This window comes from Oncorhynchus keta, chromosome 19 (genome assembly GCF_023373465.1).
Source record: "Oncorhynchus keta strain PuntledgeMale-10-30-2019 chromosome 19, Oket_V2, whole genome shotgun sequence".
NCBI lineage: Eukaryota > Metazoa > Chordata > Actinopteri > Salmoniformes > Salmonidae > Oncorhynchus > Oncorhynchus keta.
The window spans coordinates 62,454,284-62,466,924 of NC_068439.1; the positions used below are offsets into that span (position 1 = coordinate 62,454,284).

At 40.4% G+C, this 12,641-nt stretch overlaps 1 protein-coding gene across 11 annotated transcripts in view; it reads right to left on the reverse strand.

Moving 5' to 3' along the window:
* Nucleotides 1–2,246: 2,246 nt before the first annotated feature.
* Nucleotides 2,247–12,641, reverse strand: part of adgrg6 (adhesion G protein-coupled receptor G6) — a 53,177-nt gene continuing 42,782 nt past the window's right edge. For 8 of the 11 annotated variants that reach the window (XM_035794191.1, XM_035794183.1, XM_035794192.1 and 5 more), the window contains 9 exons: nucleotides 12,342–12,387; nucleotides 12,142–12,248; nucleotides 11,905–12,032; nucleotides 11,468–11,736; nucleotides 11,191–11,293; nucleotides 10,687–10,970; nucleotides 10,253–10,354; nucleotides 9,676–9,831; nucleotides 2,247–4,599 (listed from right to left, as the gene is read on the reverse strand). In XM_035794191.1, the coding sequence (XP_035650084.1) occupies nucleotides 4,418–4,599; nucleotides 9,676–9,831; nucleotides 10,253–10,354; nucleotides 10,687–10,970; nucleotides 11,191–11,293; nucleotides 11,468–11,736; nucleotides 11,905–12,032; nucleotides 12,142–12,248; nucleotides 12,342–12,387 (1,377 nt within the window). In that variant the 3' untranslated portion in view covers nucleotides 2,247–4,417. Of the gene's footprint in view, nucleotides 4,600–8,502; nucleotides 8,645–9,349; nucleotides 9,388–9,675; nucleotides 9,832–10,252; nucleotides 10,355–10,686; nucleotides 10,971–11,190; nucleotides 11,294–11,467; nucleotides 11,737–11,904; nucleotides 12,033–12,141; nucleotides 12,249–12,341; nucleotides 12,388–12,641 lie in introns of all 11 variants that reach the window. The other 3 variants (XR_004828653.2, XR_008071130.1, XM_035794187.2) reach the window with 3 other exon arrangements.

The following is a 12,641-nucleotide window of genomic DNA, read 5'->3' on the forward strand; positions in this document are numbered from 1 at the left end:
TTGCTTATTGAAACTTCATATTTGACATTTTTGTGCTCAGAAGAAGTCATATATCATCAGATCAACTGTTAATTCCATGCCAGATCATTCCTAAAGCAGTGTCAATGGATAGTTGAGTGAATCTGTTCTTAATTTTTCACAATAGATTCCATTGGGAACTCAAACCGAACAAACAAATAACAACATAATAGTGAATGGTACACTGGTATTTTCAACTGCAGCAATGCCCATCGAGCAAACCCTGTTTAAGAGTCTGCCTGTGCCACAATATTTGATTATGTCTACATTTGAAGAAAACTAAATGAATGTAGCCACTACAGGTTACGAGCAGTTTCAATATCTCTCCATAAGTTGTCTTTCTCTGATCCACCTGTTGTTATGCAAGGATCTGAGCCATGTTATCGAGAATAAGTCTGTTTACATCCTGAGAGGTTATCGCTGGGGTCATGTTACCTTACCTGACCCGTTACCCCGGACCAGACAGACACACATCTGCTGAGAGCAGACCTGACGCATCAACCGCCTATCATGACCCCGACAACATCAGTTAGCATGAATTGGGGAAGATAATTTTCACCATAAAAATGCACCTTTATCATAAAAGCATTACATGCATAATTGCATTTGCGGATCTATCACATCCCACAACTGTCCCAGACTATGTTTGGAATATTTATTTCTTGCATAGAATAGAATAGATAGACTTTTGTACTTTGGGGGGGGTACTGTCACGTCCTGGCCTTATAGAGGCATTTTATTTCTCTATTTGGTTAGGTCAGGGTGTGATGTGGGGTAGGCATTCTATGTTTTGTTTTCTATGTTTCTTTATTTCTATGTTTTGGCCGGGTATGGTTCTCAATCAGGGACAGCTGTCTATCGTTGTCTCTGAATGGGAATCATACTTAGGTAGCCCTTTTGCCATCCTTCAGTGTAGGTAGTTAACTTTGTTAGTGGCACTATAGCCCTGTAAGCGTCATTGTTGTTTTTTCGTTTCTTGTTTTGTTGGCGACATTTGAAGTAAAAAGGAAAATGTACGCTGACCACGCTGCACTTTGGTCTACTTCTTTTGACGGCCGTGACAATGCTATTATTTTTCTTCTGAAATAGAAAACATTTGCTTCATATCATTCTTTTTTAGGCCTGTCTAAAATAAATAATGGATTTGTTGTGAATGTCTAGGCTACATTACATGGCTGTATTATACTTTTAAAAATGGCTTGTAGGATATGTGTGGGAGCCTGGAGACGCTATATGTGTTTATGTTGATTAACGGCCAATTACGAGTTATTCTCTTGACAATCACCCGCTGACGAAATTTCGTGACCGCCACATCGATGCATTTGATGATGCTAGTAATATCCTTTTCTGTGAAGTACGTCTCTACACAAAGGTCTGAGGGACAACAAGCATCAAGGGTGCCGGAGGGTGGAAACGCTGTTCTAAATAAAATCACCTGGGAGCATGAGCAGTAGTGTGCAGCTTTTTCCTTCATGTTTTCCATGAGTTGCGGAAAGCACCTGGATGAGCGTATGTTCTTCAGCTTTTGTAAAAGCATCAATACCACATGTACTGTAAATAGGATAGTATAAAATATTCAGGATGACTCTGCTTATGAGATTATGTAAATGGTATAGTGTGTAAATGCTATGGTCTGTCAATCTGATGTAATACAATACAGGGGTATCTACATTTGTGAGAGGCAGATATAGCAAGAATGGTGGGAAGCCAGAACTCTTCTGGTCAAAATTGTCAGGTCAGTTATGATTACAGTGTAGTTGTCAACAATATAAATGTGAATGTTGGCAGGGATGAGGCATCACCTCTCTAAGACTGGACCACCGTGGCTTCCCAGATTATGAGGCATCACCTCTCTAAGACTGGACCACCGTGGCTTCCCAGATTATGAGGCATTAAAACACAGTTCCAGAAGTCAAGAAGGGGAAACCATATAATTTCAATGTTTGAGTGTGAAAAATGTTTTGAAACCTGATGTTTCCCTCTTTGACTTCTGGCAGCAAGCATGACTAGAATATCAACCTCTTCCCAGCACATATGCAACAAACCACATATTGGATATTCTGAGTAAACCACATTGTGAAGACTTGGCAACTGTGCAGAGAAGAACAGTCAGTAAGTGTAAATTGAGAATGAATTAAAAAGTCATAACCGTTATGTCTGACAGCAAATTCATCTGGTACATAGAACTTGACATGACAAATATTAGGGTTATGATTAATAGAATTAGCTACTTTTCATTCCCTTTATTGGTGAGACACAACTTGTCAATGCTGTTGAGACATAGAGACAGTTTCATGAAAATATATTATTGTCAGGAGTTGTGGAAAAACAAACAACAGGGTCTGGAATTGTTTTTGGAATAGAACCAGATCAGCCATATTCATCAGAGTGATACATCTAAGGTACAGTGTTGGTTTGGATGTAGCCATAGTGATTTTATAGCTCTGTGTCCCTATTGTATTAATAGAGACATGTACAACTGAATCAGAAACAAATCATGTCTGGATTCCCTCTGCATTGATAGAACTAGATAAGATATAACCTAGAGGATCATTTGGAATATTTTATGCAAATATCTATAAAGATGGCAGCGCAGTCATGATCTAATTCATAGTAAAGCTGAGAACTCCATCGTATTAGCTCAAACCACTTTATAATCCCTCCCCACACAATCTTGAATTGAAGACCCTAAATATGTTCAACACGAGATAACCTTTCCAAGCAAGGTTTCTATCATAACAAATTCGGCCCGAGGGAATTTGTTAGCGATGCTTCAATTATTTTCTTGATGCTGGAAAATAACAATTGAGAGCTCTGACTGTTTCCAAAATATAACTGTCCCTGTTCGCCTGCCCAGGTCAAGATCAATGCTTTGTTTTGTCACCAAGCTGCATCTCTCCAAATCTATCTATCCAAGATGAACAACAAATGTAAAAAGCTCTATAGAAATAAATATAACGATACAGTAAAATAACACGATTGTTCCATCGCTTCACAAACACAAAACAATAGCAACATTTAACACAATGCAATATATTCAGTTCCCCTATTGGTGGGAAAAGAAGACTAAGTGAAGTAAAGCAACAATGAAGAGAAAATTAACATTTAGCTGCTTACAAACGCTGGCATTAACTTGGATGAACAAATAATGTCAGTGTTTGTAGTCCCTTTTCAATCAGTACTGTATTATACGTTGTGCTGTGAGTTGCTCGATTGTGAAATTATTCAATGTGGAATGTTTATGAAACTGTGAGCTGGATCCAATCCGTATTGCAGAAGATAAACGTTTTAGCGCAAGTAAAACATAAAGGACATTTCCGAATGCACCAACATATGCTGTGTTTACAATGAACGCTGTCTCTCTGAATGCCGAAACGTTGCCTTGAAATTTCATTCGAGCTATAGTGCGGATCTCCCGCGATACAGATTGAATCTAGGCCTACCTTACCATATCCAGGTTTAATGGCTGGGGTTTGGTAACCTCTATCCATAGAACAGTCAGAGAAATTACACTTGACACACAGATCAAGTTACCAAAATGAAGTAGAAGTTAATGGACCAATTCTATACATTCCTTTCTGCATATGTTATTCAGTAGTAGAGCATCTGAAGCTTAATGTTTCAAAAATATACATGACAAATCATTTCATCATAGTGTTGATGATGATGTTGATTGGTTGACCAAGATAAAGTAAGCACTTTATGCAAAACATCCTCATGTAAGACACTGTAAAGGAGCATACCATTGCTTTCCAGCAAAAAAAGCACACACAAGATTTACAAATAGACAACTACAAATTAGAACTACGCCTAAACTTGATCCATTTTCAACACACATTGACAATGCTGCAGCTTTTAAAAACTCTGTCATGTTAGTCTTTGGGTTTGAAATATAGGCCTATGCCTGAACATTTAGTCCAGATTTGACGAGTTTCCTTCATTGCTGCCCATACTGGAGTTCTACAGACGGCATAATGAGAACGGAACAGCTAAAATGGATGACATTTCTGTACCGGAATGGTGACCCTGCTGAGAATCCTAGGCATGTGCAACACCAACTGAGAAGCAATTATATGGGGGCATATCAGATATAGCATCAATATTTACACAACACATAGCCAGTTGAAGATTAGCATCACAGTATGTACATTGCAAACTCCATTCTCTGCTTCTCCGTTTCTTTTCTATAGAACTATACATTTCCCCATTTCTCTTTTCAGTACTGACTGGACCAGCTGATTGAGTCAAATATTATACAGTATACACGTATTCATACTACTAGCTACCGTCCTGCTGCTCTGGGGGCTATAACCCTGGGGTGACATTGCGGACTGGGGAGATCACCAAGGGTTAGGGGCTAGCAGCAGCAAGAGGAAGAAGAGAATAAGTGCTGGGTGGTCTAGAACTTGGTGCTGTGGCTGAAGCTGTCCGACATGATAATGTTCTTGTAGAAGTTGTCGGAGCGCACCGAGCAGTAACCTTTGACCTTGTCAATGACCTGGTGCACAGGGATGATGGAGGAGGAGGCCTCACCCTCCGAGGAGACAGTTTTAGCATTGGTCTGGTTGGCGTAACCTTTACCTGTTAAATATTAAGGAGAGACAAGGTCATGGTTCAGAAAGAACACAATGATCTTTGTGCAGTGCACATTTTTGTATTTTTCTTAAACTCACAATGCCACAAAACGAATGGCTCCAGACAATTGACAAATAAGCAAAGTGAAAAACACATCACTAAGCACATACACAATGTAGATATAAATCGATATATGATTGTGTATATATGGATTGTAGATTGAATATGTGGCACTCATTTTAAACAATTCTAATGCATAGGCTTTGCCAAGATGATTCGCCTGTGTTTTCTGTGTAAAACAGCTTGTTTCTTAATCTTGAAAAATGTTTGAGGTTTAGGTCTATGTCTAGTTACTGTTTAAATTGAGTCCCAATATTTTCTGAGCAAAAGTTCACATGCATCTGTGCATTCTTGTGGAAATCATTCCTATACACGCATGCACATTCAAACAACCTTCAAATTCTACCACAACGGACAACTATGCATAACTCTGTGTATCTTGCCAAAATGTTTGAACCATTTTCATCTGTTTTTGTCTTATTCTTGTTTTGTTTGCCAAGTGATAAAATATTTTGGTTGGTCTTTTCCATTTGATAATGTCAAGGCAAAAACATCCATCAAAACTCAATTATTTGAGTGGGTCAACTCAGGAATAACACAGGCTTTGCAATGCAAATACTTTGGCATATTCAGTGACAGAACATCTGGCTGCCTCCTCACCAGACTGTCAACTGTAAATGTAAATGTATGGGAAAAAACGCGACTAACAATTTTGACTTATCGAGAGTAGAAACATACAGTGCATTCGGAAAGTATTCAGACCCTTTGACTTTTTCCACATTTTGTTACATTACAGCCTTGTTCTAAAATGGATTAAAACATTTCCCCCCCTTATTAATCTACACAAAATACCAGGTTTTTTTTTATTTTTAGCAAATGTATCAAATAAACTGAAATATCACATTAACATAAGTATTCAGACCCTTTCCTTAGTACTTTGTTGAAGCACCTTTGGCAATATTTACACCCTCGAGTCTTCTTGGGTATGACGCTACAAGCTTGACACACCTGTATTTTGGGAGTTTCTCCCATTCTTCTCTGCAGATCCTCTCAAACTCTGTCAGGTTGGATGGGGAGCGTGGCTACACAGCTTTTTTCAGGTCTCTCCAGAGATGTTCGATCGGGTTCAAGTCCGGGCTCTGGCTGGGCCACTCAAGGACATTCAGAGACTTGTCCCGAAGCAACTCTTGCGTTGTCTTGGCTGTGTGCTTAGGGTCATTGTCCTGTTGGAAGGTGAACCCTCGCCCCAGTCTGAGGTCCTGAGTGCTCTGGAACAGGTTTTCATCAAGGATCTCTCTGTACTTTGCTACATTCATCTTTGCCTCGATCCTGACTAGTCTCCCAGTCCATGCCACTGAAAAACATCCCCACAGCATGATGCTGCTACCACCATGATTCACTGTAGGGATGATGCCAGGTTTCCTACAGACGTGTGGAAAAGGGGAAGGGGTCTTAATTTTAATACTTTCTGAATGCACTGTATGACTATATATGTCTGCTTTCAGTTCGAGAGACAAACAGCTATAATCACTGTCACATATTATTGGCATTCAGGCCAAATATGTTCAATATTGTGTTCAATATTGGTTTCAGAGAATCTTGTTTCTCATGGTCTGCGAGTCTTTATGTGTCTTTTGGAAAAATCCAAGCGGGCAGTCATGTGCCTTTTACTGGAGGAGTGGCTTCTGTCTGGCCACTACCATAAAGGCCTGATTGGTGGAGTGCTGCAGAGATGGTTGTCCTTCTGGGAAACTGTCACATCTCTGGAGCTCTGTCAGACTGACCATTGGATTTTTGGTCACCTCCCTGACCAAGGCCCTTCTCCCCCGATTGCTCAGTTTGACCGGGGCGGCCAGGTCTAGGAAGAGTCTTGCTGGTTCCAAACTTCTTCCATTTAAGAATGATGGAGTCCACTGTGTTCTTGGGGACCTTCAATTCTGCATAAATGTTTCGCTACCCTTCCCCAGATCTGTGCCTCGACACAATCCTGTCTCTGAGCTCTACAGACAATTCCTTTGACCTCATGGCTTGGGCTTGGCTTGGGTTTAGCCTTATATATATATATATATAGGGTCTGAATAGTTATGCAAATAAGGTATTTCTGTTTTTTAGAGTTGCAAAAATGACAAAACATTTTTTTTTGCTTTGTCATTATTGGGTATTGTGTGTAGATTAAGGAGGACATTTTTTTATTTCATCCATTTTAGAATAAGGCTGTAACATAACACAATGTGGTAAAAGGGAAGGGGTCTAAATACTTTCTGAATGCACTGTGCGACTATATTAGTCTGCTTTCAGTTCAAGAGATAAACAGCTATAATCACTGTCACATATTAATCACTGGCTATTCATTAAATGTCATCCTCACTTTGATCCTACAAAACTGTTTCTTTCACCAAACCAACATGTCTCATAGAGTCATTACTGCTCACTCCATTGCACGTGTCCATCGTAAAGTAATATAAGGTCATCGTTAAAGGCCCAGTGCAGTCATGTGTTTTGTATCATATTGTACAACAGCTGATGAAACTGTTAAACACTGTTAAAGTGTGACCAATTTTATTTGTGTTATTTCCTGATAGTTGCTGGTTGAAAATACAATCTACACGAGACCTTCTAATCAGCCTGTTTGCATGGGCGGTAGTTTCGACCTGCCTGGTGACATCACCAGGTGGCAAATTGGTTAATATTTCTTTGACCTCTTATTTACAATGACAGCCTACCCCAGCCAAATCCTAACCCGGGCGAAGCTGGGCCAACTGTGTGCCCTCTGGGACTCCCAATCACGGCCTGTGATACAGCCTGGAATTGAACCAGGGTCTGTAGTGACGCCTCTAGCACTGAGATGCAATGCCTTAGACCGCTGCGCCACTCAGGAGCCCACTAATAGAACAGACCAATAACAAAGAGCGTTCCAAACCTATCTGCCAACAACAGCTCGGTTTAAGTTTCCCCTCCTCACTCAGACCACTCCCAGACAGCCCTAGCAAAATTCTAGCTTGAGAAATATTTTTTGTCAATTTTTATGGAAAACTATTACAGTAAGGTACTTTTAAAAAATGGTGTTATTTAACCTTTATTTAACTAAGCAAGTCAGTTAAGAACAAATTCTTATTTACATTGACAGCCTACCGGGGCAGAACAATAGATTTTTACCTTGTCAGCTCAAGGATTCAAACCTTTCGGTTACTGGCCCAACACTCTAACCACTAGGCTACCTGCTGCCCCACTTAATTGTTACCTAGAAATTATATGATATTGTGATTTTAAAAAATGTCTGCATTGGGCCTTTAAAGTGTGTACACAATTAATCAATATGTATATTCTGATAAATCCATGAGCTGCTATGTATTTAGGGTTATTGTAGGCCACCTTTTGTTGGCAGTGTGCTTCGCGCATGATGGCCTTTGATTCTCAGGCTGTGACACCCACTGTTTTAAACGTTGTCAGACTAAATTAGTCCATTAGCTGGGGGATGCCATTAATCGTTGGATCAGTCCAATATGACAACATCATATGACAATTACAGATTATCTCACTAACACATCTGGAAGCAATAGGAGAACACACTGCAGCCTAACATGAATGGTTCTCTCTCGAAGCCGTGGCCTACCTCAGCGAGGCAAATAATAGTGAGAGTATCTACGCATGCGGATTCTGACAAATGACCTTTTACATGATCTGAGATCTCTGTGAAATTAAGACCCGAATGATAAGAACATGTTGTAACACGTTGCATACTGTACTTTCATCATTTAAAAAAAAAAAAAAAAACATTTCCATTTGTACTATAATAGTGGTGGTCCCTCACTGGCTATTCTAGAGTGTCTGAGTACATTGGGTACATACCAGATTTGAAACATGTGCTAAACATCAGGTAGCCATGGTTACTTCACCATCGAATCATCACAGGGTCTGTGTATAAGCAGGTAATAACGCACAAACATCATGCTTGAATTGTGCATTTGGTTGTACAGTGCGTGACGGTGATCTTCATTCCATTCCGTGGGTCAGGGATGCACACACACACACACACACACACAAACTACAATTTCCCATGTGACGGTGGAATGCTACAAATGCAAGCTGTGTGTTTACTGTGGTATCATTGCTGCTAGCAGAAAACAGAGGCATCCTAGTGGAGCAGAATTAGTGTGGTATGAGAGAGAGACATCCAGAACCGCTGAGAAGGCAAAGGAGCTCACCTGCCAAACTCTCTCATTGGTCAACTCAGTCAAATGTAACTACATCTGTATTTATACAGAACCAAATTAAACATCAATGTTGTTGTAGCATGTTATGTCTGATTAAAATCTTGAGATGTTTTACAATGACTTTCGAGAGAACAATGGCAGAATAGAGCTCCTTGTGTTACAGAGTCTTCATGTCACCATTCGATCTGGATTCAATCTAACTATCAAAGGTAGCATTTTGCATCGAAACCAAATGCACACATGCCAATTTTTATCCTCAACATGTTGTGTTAAATCCAAGATGTCACACAATATTTATATTTCAAACTATTAAATGCTGCATTGTTCTGTTAGACACACCAGTGTTAAGGATAAGTGCAACCAACAGCTGTTAGGTTGAATCCAGGCCTTCATGTTCTAAAGGTGAAAGGCCAATAACACAACATTACATCACACTGTGAGAAAGCATGGAGTCAGGCTGGCTTTGATGCAGTTCAGTTTACCTCAGGAGGTTCTCCTTCGTGCTATTGGTGGGCTACATCTACACACCACAAACATAAATACATACATACAGGAGATCAGCCACCACGTAGCCCAGGAATGACATATTGTAAACAGAAAAGCAAGAAAATAAATGTTTCACACAGTCCAGCAAATACAAATAGAGGAGAAAGGAAAAGTGTCCAGAGTTAAGTAAAGTATCCTTCTTTTCATAACTACAAAATGTAAACTTTTGTATAAATTAAATGTGGGTCAATGAAAAAGACCAACTGAAAGTAGACAAACGGCTGTGTGTGGCTCAATATTAGACCCTCCCATAGTGTCTTACCTGCATTCCTGCTGCACTTTGCAAAGGGGTTTAGAGTTGCTTTGGCCTTGGAAGTCCAGTTTGCTGTACTGGAGACAAAAGAGCTGGAGGACAGGGACTTCCTCACGGTGTCCGAGCAGGCCTTCTTGGTGTTGTTAGTGGCTGTCTTGCTCCAGTCTGCCATTCAACAAGACACATTTCACAAATGCTTATTTGGGAAAAAAATCAGATAAAGAGTGAAGTGACATTTTATTAGGGCAGGGTTTTATGGAGTTTCTGTTTATTTGATTGCCTATAAATCTAAGACTTCTCAGGTTTTATAACCACGGTTCTTTATTACTTTGGAAATCTGGAGTCTAACTTGCTACACAGGAGTTTCACAGGACTTTCATTCCAATAGGAATTCTATTAACATTGGACAATATTAAATCAAATATTATCTTGTCTTTATCAGCAATATACAAGTACAGTAATTTCCCTCCTCTCATCTAAAGCCTGATATGATGGTAGTATGATAACAGTTCTGAATATCAGGCCAGATATTTTTCCTGAGAGTAAGAAGAGTCTATTTCTTGTCTGTTTCCTGTCAGATCTTTACCTGAGTTGTCTGACAGGCGGAATCTGCCAAAACACAAGTATCTCCTCCACTGTTTCTGGACATTCTCCTTCAGTGCACAGTGGAATATGAAGATGAATAAACCTGTTGGCCAAAGAAGGACAATAAAGGAAAAAGCTGTTAAATAACAACGAAGATGACAGAGATGACAAACAAAAGAGAGTTTGGGTTGGTTCGGCTTTCAGCTACCAGATGTTGTACTAAGGAGCCCTCTGGTGGAACAAATAGTACATAACATGACAGTGAAGAAACTACTTATAATTCTTAACATATAATACAATACAGACCTGCTTTGTAAAATATTTATTTAAAAACACACACACAAAAATACAAACATTCACATATCCTTAATTAGTAACCAACACTACTGTGTATTATCTTTAGGGTGCACAGCGCACCATAGGGAGGCCCTGTACCCTGCAGTGAGTTGAAGATGGAGAAGAGGTACATGAAGGCCAGGTTGACGGGTCCCCAGGCGAAGAAGGCGAAGCCCCAGGTCATGCCCAGGAGGAAGGTGAGACTGATGACGCTCCTCAGGTTCCTCAGCACCTCCTCACGCAGTGTGTGGTTGCTACGCTTCCCGTTGCGACCGCAGATCTGGATCATAACCACGATGAACATGGCCACGTTCAGGAGGAAGAGGACAGAGAAGTAGCCCACACACGTCACATAGAACACCACCTGGCTCCGGATCCAACAGCTGGAAGGAGGGGGGATTAGTAATATTGGATGCAATAGGTTAACTGAAATGTTTTAGCTGGGAGGCTGGATCTATATAACATACTGTATACATACATTAGTCCTGGTCCTATGACTGCCATATGGGAAACATACACTTGGATTACTCAACTCTAAGACTCCATCTACATACCTTATGTTATGTTTTCTATCCTCTCTCTTGAGCTTGATGCAGGACTTACAATTCAGAAGAGCCTTGTCCAGTCTCCCCCATTCCATACTGCATTTTCCCATAGGAGTTTTTGTCAAAAGCTACCACTATGGCCACTATCGCAGCAGGCAGACCTGGAAGTGAGACATGGTAACAACAATTCAGGTACACCACGATCCAAACAAATGTGAAAATGCCGTGTGGAGCGTAGATAATTCATGCTACCATGCATTTCAATAGGAAGCAAGAATATGACACATACAGCATACTGTATAACAATTAGTTCATCCAACTTTAGAGACACTTACCCCAGCCGACGATGCAGAACTTGAGGATGTACCTCCGGATGTAGGTGTTGAAGACTTTGACCAGGGCGATGTACATGTGGATGGACTCGAGGCCCATCCAGGTGAAGGATGTGAGCAGGAAGAAGTGGAGGAAGACGGCCACGGCTACACACAGGCCCTCCACATCGAAGGAAGCCAGCCAGCCATCCAACAGGAACACCATGTTGAGGAACAGCAGCGATGTGCTCAGGTTCATCAGGATCTTAGAGGGGTAGTCACGACGTAACTTCCTGTACAAGACATACACTGAATAACACTGTGACGACTACAGCTCTGGTTGTCTTTCTTATAATATCATGGCCAATGACTAGGACCAAGAGTCCAGGTGACGTAGATTCAGAAGACTAGTTATAGGAGTATTTCCTAGTCACATGTAATATGGATGGAAACACACTCACTCAAAGGCAATATAAGTCAGAAGTGTTGCAGCAGAGAAGATGGCTGATATGCCACATCCGATGTAGGTGATGAAAGTGAGAATCTTGGTGTTTTTCTCATCAATCTGTGCAGCGGATCCAGAGATATCCTTCACAGAGAATACAAAAAATCTTAGACACACGAGCCCATTTTATACAAGGAAACACTACTGTTTTAAATGATTCAGAGTTACATTTACATGATTGTATTAGTCTTACCATTAGGATGCCAAAGTGTGTGAGGTGATCACAGAGGCAGATAGTCTTGTTTCTATTGGACATGGGACTAACCCTGCAGCCTTTACTGTTCCAGCCACCTGTACCGTCTTGTGGAAACAAAGATACAGTACATTCTACAATTGTATTTGGAGACATATCTTCTCTTTAAAGTCAAATCAAAATATTTTGTTCAGACTTACTCTTCATGGTGAAATCCCAGAACATGCAGGTTGGCTTTGGTTTTGTCTGAAAGACACCGACACACTTAATCACCGTCTGATAACAGGCAGACGTTCCAGGTGGCAATTTGTATTGTACTACTACTTTAATTGTGGAAGTACCATCAGGAATCAAATATCATCAACTGGGTGGTAACAGAAATGATATTTTTGAGGAATGAGTTTCTTATCAAAATAAGAGGAGGAAAAAAATAAGCGAGGGAGAAAACAAAGAAGAAACAGAGGAGGAACAGAGCATATAGAGAGGAGAGGAGAAGAGAA